This window comes from Aquarana catesbeiana, linkage group LG13 (assembly GCF_042186555.1).
Source record: "Aquarana catesbeiana isolate 2022-GZ linkage group LG13, ASM4218655v1, whole genome shotgun sequence".
NCBI lineage: Eukaryota > Metazoa > Chordata > Amphibia > Anura > Ranidae > Aquarana > Aquarana catesbeiana.
This window is the reverse complement of record NC_133336.1, coordinates 155,600,898-155,615,481: the sequence shown is the minus strand read 5'-3', so window position 1 is coordinate 155,615,481 and position 14,584 is coordinate 155,600,898. Positions and strand designations below refer to the sequence as shown.

The 14,584-nt window shown below is 42.3% G+C and overlaps 1 protein-coding gene across 6 annotated transcripts in view; it reads right to left on the bottom strand.

The window, feature by feature from the left end:
* The window catches only part of MTA1 (metastasis associated 1), a 611,607-nt gene that overhangs the window by 333,522 nt on the left and 263,501 nt on the right, over positions 1 to 14,584 (bottom strand). For all 6 annotated transcript variants that reach the window (XM_073610308.1, XM_073610309.1, XM_073610310.1 and 3 more), the window contains exon 12: positions 12,790 to 12,905. In XM_073610308.1, coding sequence (XP_073466409.1) covers positions 12,790 to 12,905 — 116 coding nt within the window. The remainder of the gene's footprint in view (positions 1 to 12,789; positions 12,906 to 14,584) is intronic.

Here is a 14,584-nt window from a genome sequence, read left to right as displayed (position 1 = left end):
TCTATTGTGGACCAAAGTAATTTGTATGCTGGTCAATTCATCACCGCTAATCCCCAGTTGTCCTCCCTTGCCAGAGATCAGAAACCAATTACGGTTTCTGAATTTAAGACCTTTCTGGGCCTATTCCTCCTCATGGGCGTAACTAAAAAGAGTGAGTTGCGGTCATATTGGTCCACTGACCCAATTCACCATACGCCCGTGTTCTCTGCTTCCATGTCCAGGGCACGATACAAGCAGATCTTGCGGTTCATGCACCTCAATGACAATGAACTCTGTCGTCCTCGCGGAGACCCTGGATACGATCGACTACAAAATTCGGCCCCTCGTAAACCACTTCCACCAACGTTTTGCAGCCTTGTTTACGCCCGATCAAGTTGTCTGCGTTGATGAGTCCCTGATTAAATTTTCTGGCCGCTTATCTTTCAAACAGTATCTTCCCAGCAAGCGTGCCAGATATGGGGTCAAGATGTATAAGCTCTGTGACAGGGCCACAGGCTATACATATAGTTTTAAGGTTTACGAGGGAAGAGATAGTCACGTAGAGCCGCCAAACTGCCCAGATTACATAGGGAGCGCTGGCAAGATTGTGTGGGACTTGGTGTCACCCTTATTCGGAAAGCGGTACCATTTGTATGTTGACAATTATTACACGAGCGTGCCATTTTTTAGTCACTTGTTTGATCATCAGATTGGCGCATGTGGCACCGTGCTATCTAATCGTCGGGGCTTACCCCAGAGGCTTGTAGATTCCAGTTTTAGGCTGGGGAGAGAGCCTGCTTGAAGTTTAATAATTTGCTCGCTGTGAAGTGGAGGGGCAAGAATGTTTTCGTTCTGTCCTCTCTTCACGCAGACACGACGGTCCAAACTCCTACGGCGACTGGTGTTGTGGAGAAACCCCTCTGTGTCCACGAATATAACCAAAATATGGGAGGGGTGGACCTCAGCGACCAGTTGTTGGTGCCGTACCTAGTTGCCCGTAAGGCCAGATGCTGGTACAAAAAAGTGTCTATTTATTTCAATTGCCTTTGCTGAACGCTCATGTGCTATACAGAGCTTCAGGACGGACTGGATCCTTTCTTAAATTCCAGGAAGAGATCGTCAGAGCCCTTCTGTTTCCAGACGGTGCTTGTATGCAGTGTATGCAGTAAGCCGGCTGCATGAGAGGCATTTTGCGTATGTCCTCCCTAGTACCCCTACCCAACGAGCCCCCCAAAGAAGATGTCGTGTCTGTAGCAAGCGCGGATATAGGCGTGACACCCGCTATTATTGTCCCTCCTGTCCTGACAATCCTGATCTTTGCATTGGTGAATGTTTTGAACGCTACCATACACTAGTGGAGTTTTAGCGTAGGGTACAGGACTGCACAGACTGCACTTTCACAGGGTCTCCGAAGATGCCATCGCATTTTGAGAGACCCAAACCGTTACAGTTACAAATAAAAGTGTAAAAAATATATATATAAAATAAAAAAAACAAAATGTTTTATCCCGTTTGCTTTTTAGGTATATATATATATTTTTTTTATACTTTACTGTTTACTGTGTTTTATTGTTAACCATTTTTTTGTTTTCAGGTACGCCATTCAGCTGCAGTGCGGATTTATTTATCTTGACAGCAACAGCATTTGCTTCCACGATACATAAAGCCATGACTCCAGTGCTGAAGGAGGTGATTTCACCACCACAGTTAAAAAAAAAAAGAGCACATACAGTGGGGGCGGAAAGTATTCAAACCTCCTTAAATTTTTCACTCTTTGTTATATTGCAGCCATTTGCTAAAATCATTTAAGTTCATTTTTTTCCCTCATTAATGTACACACAGCACCCCATATTGACAGAAAAACACAGAATTGTTGACATTTTTGCGGATTTATTAAAAAAGAAAAACAAATATATTATATTTAACTCAGGTGCTGTCCATTTCTTCTGATCATCCTTGAGATGGTTCTACACCTTCATTTGAGTCCAGCTGTGTTTGATTATACTGATTGGACTTGATTAGGAAAGCCACACACCTGTTTATATAAGACCTTACAGCTCACAGTGCATGTCAGAGCAAATGAGAATCATGAGGTCAAAGGAACTGCCTAAAGAGCTCAGAGGCAGAATTGTGGCAAGGCACAGATCTGGCCAATGTTACAAAAAAAATTTCTGCAGCACTTAAGGTTCCTAAGAGCACAGTGGCCTCCATAATCCTTAAATGGAAGACGTTTGGGACAACCAGAACCCTTCCTAGAGCTGGCCGTCCGGCAAAACTGAGCTATCGGGGGAGAAGAGCCTTGGTGAGAGAGGTGAAGAAGAACCCAAAGATCACTGTGGCTGAGCTCCAGAGATGCAGTCGGCAGATGGGAGAAAGTTGTAGAAAGTCAACCATCACTGCAGCCTTCCACAAGTCGAGGCTTTATGGCAGAGTGGCCCAACGGAAGCCTCTCCTCAGTGCAAGACACATGAAAGTCTGCATGGAGTTTGCTAAAAAAAACACCTGAAGGACTCCAAGATGGTGAGAAATAAGATTCTTTGGTCTGATGAGACCAAGATAGAACTTTTTGGCCTTAATTCTAAGCGGTATGTGCGTTGGAAACCAGGCACTGCTCATCACCTGTCCAATACAGTCCCAACAGTGAAGCATGGTGGTGGCAGCATCATGTTGTGGGAGTGTTTTTCAGCTGCAGGGACAGGACGACTGGTTGCAATTGAGGGAAAGATGAATGTGACCAAGTACAGGGATATCCTGGACGTAAACCTTCTTCAGAGTGCTCAGGACCTCAGACTGGGCCGAAGATTTACCTTCCAACAAGACAATGACCCTAAGCACACAGCTAAAATAACGAAGGAGTGGCTTCACAACAACTCTGTGACTGTTCTTGAATGGCCCAGCCAAAGCCCTGACTTAAACTCAATTGGGCATCTCTGGAGAGACCTAAAAATGGCTGTCCACCAACTTTTACCATCCAACCTGACAGAAATGGAGAGGATCTACAAGGAGGAATGGCAGAGGATCCCCAAATCCAGGTGGGAAAAACTTGTTGCATATTTCCCAAAAAGACTCATGGCTGTATTAGATCAAAAGGGTGCTTCTACTAAATACTGAGCAAAGGGTCTGAATACTTAGGACCATGTGATATTTCAGTTTTTCTTTTTTAATAAATCTGCAAAAATGTCAACAATTCTGTGTTTTTCTGTCAATATGGGGTTGCTGTGTGTATATTAACGAGGAAAAAAAATTAACTTAAAGGGGTTGTAAAGGTAAAAATTTTTTCACCTTAATGCATTCTATGCATTAAGGTGAAAAAACTTCTGACAGAACCGCCGCCCCCAGCCCCCCTGTTTTACTTACCTGACGCCTCGAAAGTCAGCTTCGCGTTCCCGACATCTGTTCCTCCGCTCACCCTGGCCGCTGATTGGCTGCAGTGGATGGATTGAAAGCAGCGCAGCCATTGGCTCGCGCTGCTGTCAATCACATCCGATGACGCGGCGCGCCGGGGGGCGGGGCCGAGTGATACAGCGAGCGGCTATAGCCGCCGGCTGTATCACGGGAGCGCGCCCGCAAGCACTCACCACCGTGCGAGGGAGCTCGCATTAAGGTGGTGAATGCTTGCGGGGAGGAGCTGAAACAGCCGCCGAGGGACCCCAGAAGACGAGGTTCGGGGCCACTCTGTGCAGAACGAGCTGCACAGTGAAGGTAAGTATAACATGTTTGTTATTTTAAAAAAAAAAAAAAAACACCTTTACAAACGCTTTAAATGATTTTAGCAAATGGCTGCAATATAACAAAGAGTGAAAAATTTAAGGGGGTCTGAATACTTTCCGTCGCCACCGTATGCCGAAGAATGGGGGCAGCAGGGGTGGAGGAGCAATTTGCATCTAACTTTTGGGGCGGTTGCCCCCATGCTTCGGCATATATATATATTTTAGGCACAGATTGCGTTAAAAAATGTTTTTTTTACTATGTTTTTTTTTTTTATTTGCTTTGCAGGTATGGTATGTCTGTTATACTGTAATGTTACTTTATTTTATTTTACATGTATGCCCATCATTAGAAATGGGTGGATGAAGGGAGGTATTCTAATGGTGGGCATACCCACCGATCAATCTCTTTTTTTCATGCAGCCACAGGCTGCATGAAAAAAAAAAAAAAAAAAGGATTACAATATATGCCCAAGGACCAGCAACGTACTGGTATGTTGCTGGACTTTGAGTGGTTATACCAGAATGATGCCTGCGGGTTTAGGTATCATCTTGGTATCATTCTTCTCAGCTAACGGTTGGCTTTCATGTAAAAGCAATCCTAGCAGCTAATTAGGCTAGGAACATCCCCCCTCCCCATCCCACCGTCTTCCATGGTTTTCTCTGGCCCTCCTGTCCCAACAGGGAACCTGAGAATGCAGCTAGTGGTCCTGCCAGCTAACCATAGAGCTGATCAGAGACCAGAATGGCTCCAATCATCTCTATGGCCTAAGAAACCGGAAGCTACGAGCATTTCATGACTTCAATTTCGCCGGATATAAACAGCGCCATTGGGAAATTGGGAAAGCATTTTATCACACCAATCTTGGTGTGGTCAGATGCTTTGGGGGCAGAGGAGAGATCTAGGGTCTAATAGACCCCAATTTAAAAAAAAAAAAGGAGTACCTGTCACTACCTATTGCTATCATAGGGGGTATTTACATTCCCTAAGATAACAATAAAAATGATAAATAAAAAAAAAAAATGAAAGGAACAGTTTAAAAATAAATAAATAAAAAAGCAAAATAAATAAATAAAAACATAAAAACAAAAAAACCCCCCTGTCCCCCCCCCTGCTCTCGTGCAAAGGCGAACGCAAGCGTCGGTCTGGCGTCATATGTAAACAGCAATTGCACTATGCATGTGAGGTATCAACGCGAAGGCCAGATTGAGGGAAGTAATTTTAGCAGTAGACCTCCTCTGTAAATCTAAAGTGGTAACCTGTAAAGGCTTTTAAAAATGTATATAGTTTGTGGCTGCTGCACGTTTGTGCTCAATTTTAAAACATGTCGTGTTTGGTATCCATGTACTCGGCCTAAGATCTTGTTTATTTCATCTAACATTTGGGCAACATAGTGTGTTTTAGTGCATTAAAATTAAAAAAAAGTGTGTTTTTTCCCAAAAAAAAATGTGTTGCGCAAATAAATAATATAATAAAAAAATAATAATAATAAAAAATGCAACGCCCACCATTTTAATCTGTAGGGCCTATGCTTTATATATATATATATATATATATATATATATATATATATATATATATATATATATATATATATATATATATATATATATATATATATATATATATATAATGTTAGGGGGTTCAAAGTAATTTACTTGCAAAAAAAAAAAAATATTTTTTCATGTAAACAAAAAGTGTCAGAATGGGCTTTGTCTTCAAGTGGTTAGAAGAGTGGGTAATGTGTGACATAAGCTTCTAAATGTTGTGCATAAAATGCAAGGACAGTTCAACCCTGTTTAAAGCTTCTCTGCTTCTCCTGAGTACGGGGATACCACATGTGTGAGACTTTTTGGAAGCCTAGCCACGTACAGGACCCCAAAAACCAATCACCGCCTTCAGGCTTTCTAAGGGTGTACATTTTTTATTTTGCTGCCTATCACACTTTCGGAGGCCATGGAATGCACAGATGGCACAACCCCCCCCCCCCCCCCCAAATGACCCCATTTTGGAAAGTAGACACCCCAAGCTATTTGATGAGAGGTATTATGAGTATTTTGCAGATCTCGCTTTTTGTCACAAAGTTTTGAAAATTGAAAAAAGAAAAAAAAAAACTATTTTTCTTTTCTTTCTTCATTTTCAAAAACAAATGAGAGCTGCAAAATACTCAACCATGCCTCTCAGCAAATAGTTTGTGGTGTCTACTTTCCAAAATGGGGTCATTTGGGGGGGGGGGGGTTGTGCTATCTGGCCAATTTATGGCCTTCAAAACTGATAGGTAGTGAGGAGTGAAATAAAAAATGTACGCCCTTAGAAATCCTGAAGGCGGTGATTGGTTTTCGTGATCCCATACACAAGTAGGCTCCCAAAAAGTCTCACGCATGTGGTATTCCTGTACTCAGGAGAAGCAGCAGAATGTATTTTGGGGTGTAATTCCACATATAAAGATGGCATTTTTGAGCAATATATAATTTAGTGACAACTTTTTGTAAAAAATTTTTTTTTTTTTTTGTCATTTTTCAATCACTTGGGACAAAAAAATTAAATATTCAATGGGCTCAACATGCCTCTTAGCAATTTCTTTGGAGTGTATACTTTCCAAAATTGGGTCATTTGGGGGCGGTTTGTACTGCCTTGCCATTTTAGCACCTCAAGAAATGAGATAGGCAGGCAGTCAAACTAAAAGCTGCGTGAATTCCAGAAAATGTACCCTAGTTTGTAGACGCTATAACTTTTGTGCAAACCAATAAATATAGGCTTATTGACTTTTACCAAAGACATATGGCCGAATACATTTTGGCCTAAATGTATGACTAAAATTGAGTTTATTGGAATTTTCTCATAACAAAAAGTAGAAAATATCAGAGTACTGAGTGTACATGTAGACATAAGATAACAGAGGAGAGTTCGGGGGCTGCTGAAAGAAAAAACGCCCAACTGCTTATAAACTTAAGTTTAGCAGCTGTAGTTGAACATGAGGCCTTAGGGTGGCTACATTCACTACTCCACTGTATCTACAGGGGAGCAAAATAGCCACCCTTGGAGAGGTTAGGGTTGGATAAATTAGTAGATTTAAATGGTAGTGCTAGATGGGCTAGTAGATTTAGATGGACTTTACATAAAGGATGTCAATTTAAAGCTGAATTCCAGCTAAAATTTATTAAGCAGTTACAGCAATAGTTTTTTTTTCCTTTTGGGATAAAGGTTTTAGACCAATGAATATAAGCCGACCATTGTAAGCATCCCTGTCATCAGTAAATTATTTGTCTCAGCCCTTTAACTGCCACTTTTGCTGGACAGCTTGGTCTGTTAAAGGGAGCTGAAAAACAACAGACTTACTTGATGGATCACCATGTTTTAAACTGTTACAGGGGGACTCCAAAAAACAAAGACAGCTGTTAATGCTAGTGACAGTCTATCATATATATGATTTTTAATTTTGACGTTAATCACTTGCTTACTGGGCACTTAAACCCCCCCCCCCCCTCTTGTCCAGACCAATTTTCAGCTTTCAGCGCTGATGCACTTTGAATGACAATTGCGCGGTCATACAACACTGTACCCAAATGAAATTTTTATAATTTTTTTCTCACAAATAGAGCTTTCTTTTGGTGGTATTTGATCACCTCTGCAGTTTTTATCCTTTGTTAAAAAAATTTAAAAAATCCAAATTTTTTTAAAAAATTTTAATTTTTTTTATATTTTGTTATACAATTTTGCAAACAGGTAATTTTTCTCCTTCATTGATGTAGGCTGATGAGGCGGCACTGATGGGCACCGATAAGTGGCAGTGATGGGCACTGATGGGTGGCAATAATGGCCACTGATTGGTTACATTGATAGGCAGCACTGCTAGGTGGCACTGATTGGCACCACTGGTGGGCATTGATAGGTGGCACTCATGGGCATTGATAGGTGGCACTCATGCCCACTGTGGGCACTGGTGGGCACAGATAAGGCAGAATTGCCTCTTCGGGACCGGTGTCCCTTGCACATAAGCCGGTGAAAGGCTTTTCTTTCTCCTCACGCTGTCAGCGTGAGGAGAAAAAAAAACCACGATTACCGAGCTTTTGTTTACATCATGTGATCAGTTGTCCCCCTTACTCGGATCTGTGATCACCCGAGTCTCAGTGACTTGGTGATCACAGGGTGTGCGCAGGGAGCGTGCAAAGGGGAGACAGTCATATGACGGGCTCCCGGAAATTCAGGTCCGTGCTGTGGCCGTCATTCGGCTTTAGCGTGGACGCCAAGTCGTTAAACTTTTCCCACACTTTTCGAAAATTGCACTGCCACAAACCCTACAAGACTTGGGGAGAGTGATAAAGTTACAGAATTAGGCGTTTTGAAATTCATACAAGGCAATTTTGCTAGATGGACTCTAGCAATTTTGCTAGATGTCGAGTAATGGGGTAATTGTGTATGTCTGTTGTGAACTGTGTCCATCATGTATCATAGTAACTTGATGAATTGTTTTGAAATGCTTTTAGATTTTTTTTATTTATGTTGCGTTGCCTTATAGGACATGCTGGGCAGAGGTCTAACTCAGGCACTGAATGTCAGACATTGCACCACTAGGTATATCAGTGGTACCCTAGGGGCTACAAAATGCTGACTGGGTAAAGTGGTTTCATGAATGACATGATGGTTCAGAGAACATTGCTCAGTACAACACGTTAGGCATCATACTGCTGAGTGAATGTAATTTATTTGTGCTGCTAGAACTGTATTGCAATGTAGTTAATTTATACGCTGCATCGCAGTATAGGGTGAATTGTACCCCAATTAAATTATATATCCGGCGTATGTCAACCATATAAAAAAAATTCTGCCCAGGAGCCAGGAAACATTCCTAAGTACATTTCTTTAGAACTACGGTGGTTTGTTTGTGGAAATCCCTCCCAACAGGAGTACGGATGAAAACGAAAAAAAAAAAAAAAAAAAAAAAAAAAGCGCTTTAGTAGCACAAGGAAGGACTATAACATCTGACAAAGGTTTTAAATCAGTGTCCATGCCTTTCCGATCAGAGTGACAACTGAACCCCATTTCTTGTTTGTATTAAAAAAAACAGCACCACCAAGTGTGCAAACAAGGAAATTATCCAACAAGAAAAAGTACCCCCTAAAAACAAATGGCCGCACCACAAAAATTGCATGAAAAGAATCTTTATTATATATTACATGACACTTTGCAAATGTAAACACCCCACAGATATAACCCACAGTCTAAAAAAATATATATAAACTCTTCCGAAAAAGGATCATCACTCTAGTCCAGTAGCATGCTGGCTGAGAAAGGCTGTCAGACCCGGCCGAACTCCTGCTCCGCTGACCTGTACATCACTCTATTCCAGTAGCATGCTGGCTGAGAAAGGTTGTCAGACCCGGCCGAGCTCCTGCTCCGCTGACCTGTACATCAGCCCAGCAGGAGCCCGGTTGGCACAATGCAGTGAAGAGCAATGGAAGGGGGGGGGGGGGTAGATGGGAGGCTGGCTTCCTGAGTCCTCAGTTCTCAGCCTCTATTTTTAACGTACTACACTATTGGAAGCCTTTCTCCCTTTCCTATATCACCTGTTATACACCGGAGTCCATTAGGACAGGGGTATGGAAGTCTACAGAGATTGAGGAGAAGCAGTTTGAGCCATGGTTTGTCTATGAGAACCTGACAGGGCTTTATTTGGATTCTGCAATAATATCCACCCACTGCGAGATATCTGTTGATTCTGATCTCTTCATACACATGAGTTGAGAGTTCTGAGAGACCAATGATACTAGGAGATCACCAGTGGAGTTGCCCAGGAACTCATCACCTTTTGTACACCCCCAATTTTTTACTTTTTTGGAAGGACTTCTCCATTCACTATCCCCATCCATTTATGGTTTTATTTCTTTACAGTTTACCATTATAGTTGTAGAGACTTGAGAGTTCATATTCCCTAGGAGTTTTTTTCACTTTGCACTTTATTTACATTTTTACCTTCACTTTTTTGCTGTGTTATATATTCTATGGCTCACATTGTGTCTCCATCAGCACTTTAATAATTCACACATGGAAAAATTTTCAGGGGTGCCCCAACTGGAAAAAGTCTGCGAAACACTGTTCCAGTCTCTTTATAATGTTATCATGCATCAAGTAACACAAATATAAGCCCTGGATGACATTGAGCCAGGTCAGTAAACCATATGCATTATGTTAATGTAATTCACCAAATAAACACATACAAATAATATATGTACATATGTGTAGAAAGTACACAAATAAAACCACCTCCGCACCCAATAAACCAATTATAAATAACATCTGTGCAAAAAAGTGAAAACATATCTGCTGTACAGTATATGCAAAAAAAGCTAAAAATATTAAGCCTGCAAAAAAAGTGGTGTATCCCCGATCAGTACTGAGATAAATTATAACATAGAAACTGGTGGCAGAGAGCTCTACAAGTATCACAACTCAAATTTATTCATACAATTTTCGCAGTACGCCATTTGTTTAAGGGAAACTTTCTTGTGGGTTTGGACATCATGGGGCAGAAACTTATGGAAATTCTCCCCAGCTGGATCACAGAAATAAAAACCTGACAATAGTTTTAACTTTTCCCTACTTTATATTGGATATGCATTTGACCTACTAGCAAACGTGGCAACATTTTTTTCGGTCAATGAATGTGGTTAAATTCAATGGAATTTTAATGGTAACTTGAGAGCCAAAGGCATTTTTTTTTCCAATTCATTTATTATTTAAGTTTTATTGAGATCAAAAGTAATGCTTCACACAATATTAGAAAACTGCATTAAAATGCACAAACATCTGGAGGTGTACTAAGATAGTTGAGCATGTGATATCTCTTTTGTGAACTAACGGGTGTAAACAGAACAAGGGTAAGGGATATCTGTGGAGAGGATGAAGTTGTGGGAGGAAGGCATGGGAGGAGGGTGTGGAGGAAGGGAAGAGTGGTTTTGGGTACATGGGTAAAGAAGTCAAAACAAGATTAGGGGAGTGGTATTGGTCTGACAACAGTTCTTAAAGTAGTATCAAACTAAAAAATCAAACATTTATTATATTGCAGTTTACCAAGTCTTAGACATGGTCTCTGCATTAGTTTCGTCTTTTAGTTTTTTCCCCTTATTTTCACCTGTTCATCGAGCCAGTAAATCTATTATCTTTTAAAAGACCAAGCTGTCCTTCCAATGTAGCAGAGTAAGAGCTGAAATGTGGCTTCAATTAATTATTATTATATTATCATTATACAGGATTTATATAGCGCCAACAGTTTACGCAGCGCTTTACAATATAAAAGGGGAGACAATACAGCTATAATACAATAAAATACAAGAGGATTAAGAGGGCCCTCCACAGAAGAGCTTACAATCTAATAGGGTGGAGCAAGCGGTACAAAAGGTTGTAACTGTGGGGAATGAGCTAATGAAGTGGTAAAAGATTAGTAGGAGACGTAAATAGGCTTTCCTGGAGAGATGCATTTTCAGGGATCGCCTGAAGGTAGCAAGCGTAGGGGATAGCCGGACAGGTGGAGGTAGCGAGTTCCAGAGGATGAGAGAGGCTCTGGAGAAATCCTGGAGACAAGCATGGGAGGAGGAGACGAGAGAGCTTGAGAGTAGGAGGTCTTGAGAAGAGCGGAAAGGACAATTTGGATGATATTTGGAGACAAGATTGGTGATGCAGCTCGGGGCAGAGTTGTGAATGGCTTTGTATGTTGTGGTTAGCATTTTGAATTTAATTCGCTGGGTGATTGGGAGCCAGTGTAGGGATTGGAGGAGAGGGTTGGCAGACACTGAGCGGTTGGTAAGGTGTACAAGTCTGGCAGCAGCATTCATGATAGACTGAAGAGGGGATAGCCTATGGAGAGGCTGACTAATGAGAAGGGAGTTCCAATAGTCAAGGCGAGAGACAACAAGGGAGTGAATGAGGAGCTTGGTGGTTTCATTTGTTAAAAAGGGGCGAATTTTAGAGATGTTACGGAGGTGAATTCTACAAACTTTTGACAACGATTGGACTTGAGGCTGAAATGACATGTCAGAGTCTGATTACACCTAGTACCCTGGTGTGAGGGGAGGGACTGATAGTTGCACTGTTGATTTTGATGGAAAAGTCATGGAGAGGGTACGGGGGGCATATTAATAGTTCAGTTTTAGAGAGATTTAGTTTAAGGAAGTGTTGCGACATCCAAGCTGCTATGCAAGTTAGTAAAGCGAGAGGAGACTGAAGCAGTGAGGTGAGGAGTAGACAGATAGATTTGGGTGTCATCAGCGTATAAGTGGTATTGGAAGCCGTGGGCGGTTATCAATTGACCAAGGGAGGAGGTGTAGATAGAGAAGAGAAGGGGTCCAAGAACAGAGCCTTGGGGGACGCCCACAGAAAGGGGCAATAAAGAGGAGGAGACAGAGTTGTAGGTGACACTGAAGGAGTGCTTTGATAGATAGGCAGAGAACCAGGATAGAGCAGAATCTCAGAGGCCAAGGGAATGTAGTTTATTGAGAAGGAGCGGGTGGTCAACCGTATCAAAGACCGAAGAGAGGTCAAGTTAGTCCCTCTAAAGCTGACTATATCAGCGGTCTGAATGGGGAAAAATAAATAAATCTAGTCGCCCGTCCACACCCCTCAAGTTGGCTGCAGAAATACTCCCCTCTGTGTCATTGCATTCTGACAGCAGGGACAACATCATGCTGCAGCAATCTGAAGTGGGAGCAGGAACCTCTCAAACCCCCCCCCCCACAAAAGTGCCAAATGTAGCAGTGGGTGGGGGTGCAAACAAGCAGAGCTTCTCCTTTCGGGTGGAGCTCTGCTTTAAGGGTTTGGGGTTAATACCACTTTAACATACAAAGCAAAACAGAATGTCAAACTATCAGCTCCAGCCCTACAGGTGCCATGATAGATTGAACACATCTGAACAAACGATTGAGCCTCACAAGTAAAACCCAATACAGACAGAATTGCAGAGACCAGTCCTCATGCAAAACTGGTGCTATATTATCTTAAACATTACAGTTGGAGGCTCCGTAATCAGTTAACAAATGTCTATTTTCACCTGTAAAAAGGCATGGCCCATGTGATGTATGACTTAAAAAATTAATTAAAAATACTTACTGTAGCAGCTTTCACAGGCTCGACCTGCCCCCACATTTGGGCCTTGCACCACTGTTCCATTTACTACTGCTGGCTTAATGTTATTTGCATTAATCTGGTTTGGGTTTGGTTTGTTACTGGAAGAAAACAGAAAAACAAACAGTAAAATGAGTATGGTAGAATATCTTTCTAGAATATATAGTATATACACACATAAGGTACATAAAAACGCACACATATTCCATGATGGGTTAAGACTCTTTAAAAAATTCCTACAGATCCAATACTTAATGTCCATGGAGGAATGTGAGTGGTTAAAACATCAATCCTCAATGCTTCAGATGTTATAGGGAAGGCCAAGAGTAAGGACGCCCTCTTAACCAGAGTGAGCAGAAAGATGAAAAAGGAGCCCCCGATGACTTAACAAATGACAAAACACGTAGGGCAGAGCCAGGACACACGCAGAACCACGCATGTGCAATCTAACTGCGGCCATCTTAGAACTTGGTGTCAGAACTATGATAAAGAAATAGACATATTTAATAAATTTCAGATGGAGATGTAAGGTTAGATAGGCCTCAAAACAGAGGAGATGCTCAGGGCGATCACATGAATTTTTCAAACAGAACATTATGCATTTTTTATAACCTTGTTAGAGAGCTATAAACAAGCTTGCTTACAGAACTGGAGATAGGAACAATGGTTCACGATTTACTCACAAACCAGCCTGATATTTACACGAAGGTGGTGTGCGAAGGCCCCAGGTAGATTCAGATAAACCTATGGCTACAAATGTCTGCAAAGCTAGTTATTAAGTAACACCCCATTGTCTCGGCATCGGAAAGATAAAAACCGAGCAAGACCTCATATAGAAAGAATTTCTTATTTCTCTTCTTCGTTAGTAACAATTATATATAATTGTCGGCTTAAAAAAAAAAAAAAACACAACACAGCGCAACCCCCCCCCCACCGGGCCCATACCAGACCCTTGGGTCTAGTATGTGGATTCGGAGGGGACCAATCCCCCACCCCCCACGCCAAAATGAAAAAAAAAAAAAAAAAATGTGGGGTCCCCCCATCAAATCCATACTAGACCCTTATCAGAGCATGCAGCCTGGCAGGCATTGGGGGGGATGGGTGCTTTGGGGCAGGAGCCCCTTCTCGACAACCCTTGCCCGATGGTTGTCGGAGTCTGCGGGCGGGGGCTTATCGGAATCTGGAAGCCCCTTTAACAAGGGGGTCCCCAGATCTGAGCCTCCCCCATATGTGAATGAGTTTGGGGTGCACTGTACCCCTACCCATTCACCAAAAAAAAAGTAGTGTAGTGTTAAAAAATACAGTAGACAGTTTTTGACAAGTCTTATTAAAAATATCTTCTTTTTCCCCGCTTCTTCCTCCATCTTCTCCCGCATCTTCCTCCTCCAGGCTTCTTTTTCTCCCGCTGCTTCTTCTGCTCTTCTTCATTTTTCTGTCTTCTTTGTTTTTTTTATTGAATGAGTAGGGGTACAATACTCCATACTCATTCACATGGGGGGGGGGGGTCCGGGATCTGAGGGCACCCTCGTTAAGGGGGGCTTCCAGATTCCGATAAGCCCCCTGCAGACCCAGACAACCACCGGGCAAGGGTTGTCGGGAAGAGGCCCTTGTCCCCATCAATATGAGAGCAAGGTGTTTGGGGTGGGGGGGTGCAGAACCCCCCCACAGCACTCATCCCCCCATTTTGAGGGCATGCGGCCTGGTATGGTTCAGGGGGGGGGGGGGATGGGGGGCTCGCTCGTCCCCTCCCTTTCCTGGCCTGCCGGGCTGCATGCTCGGA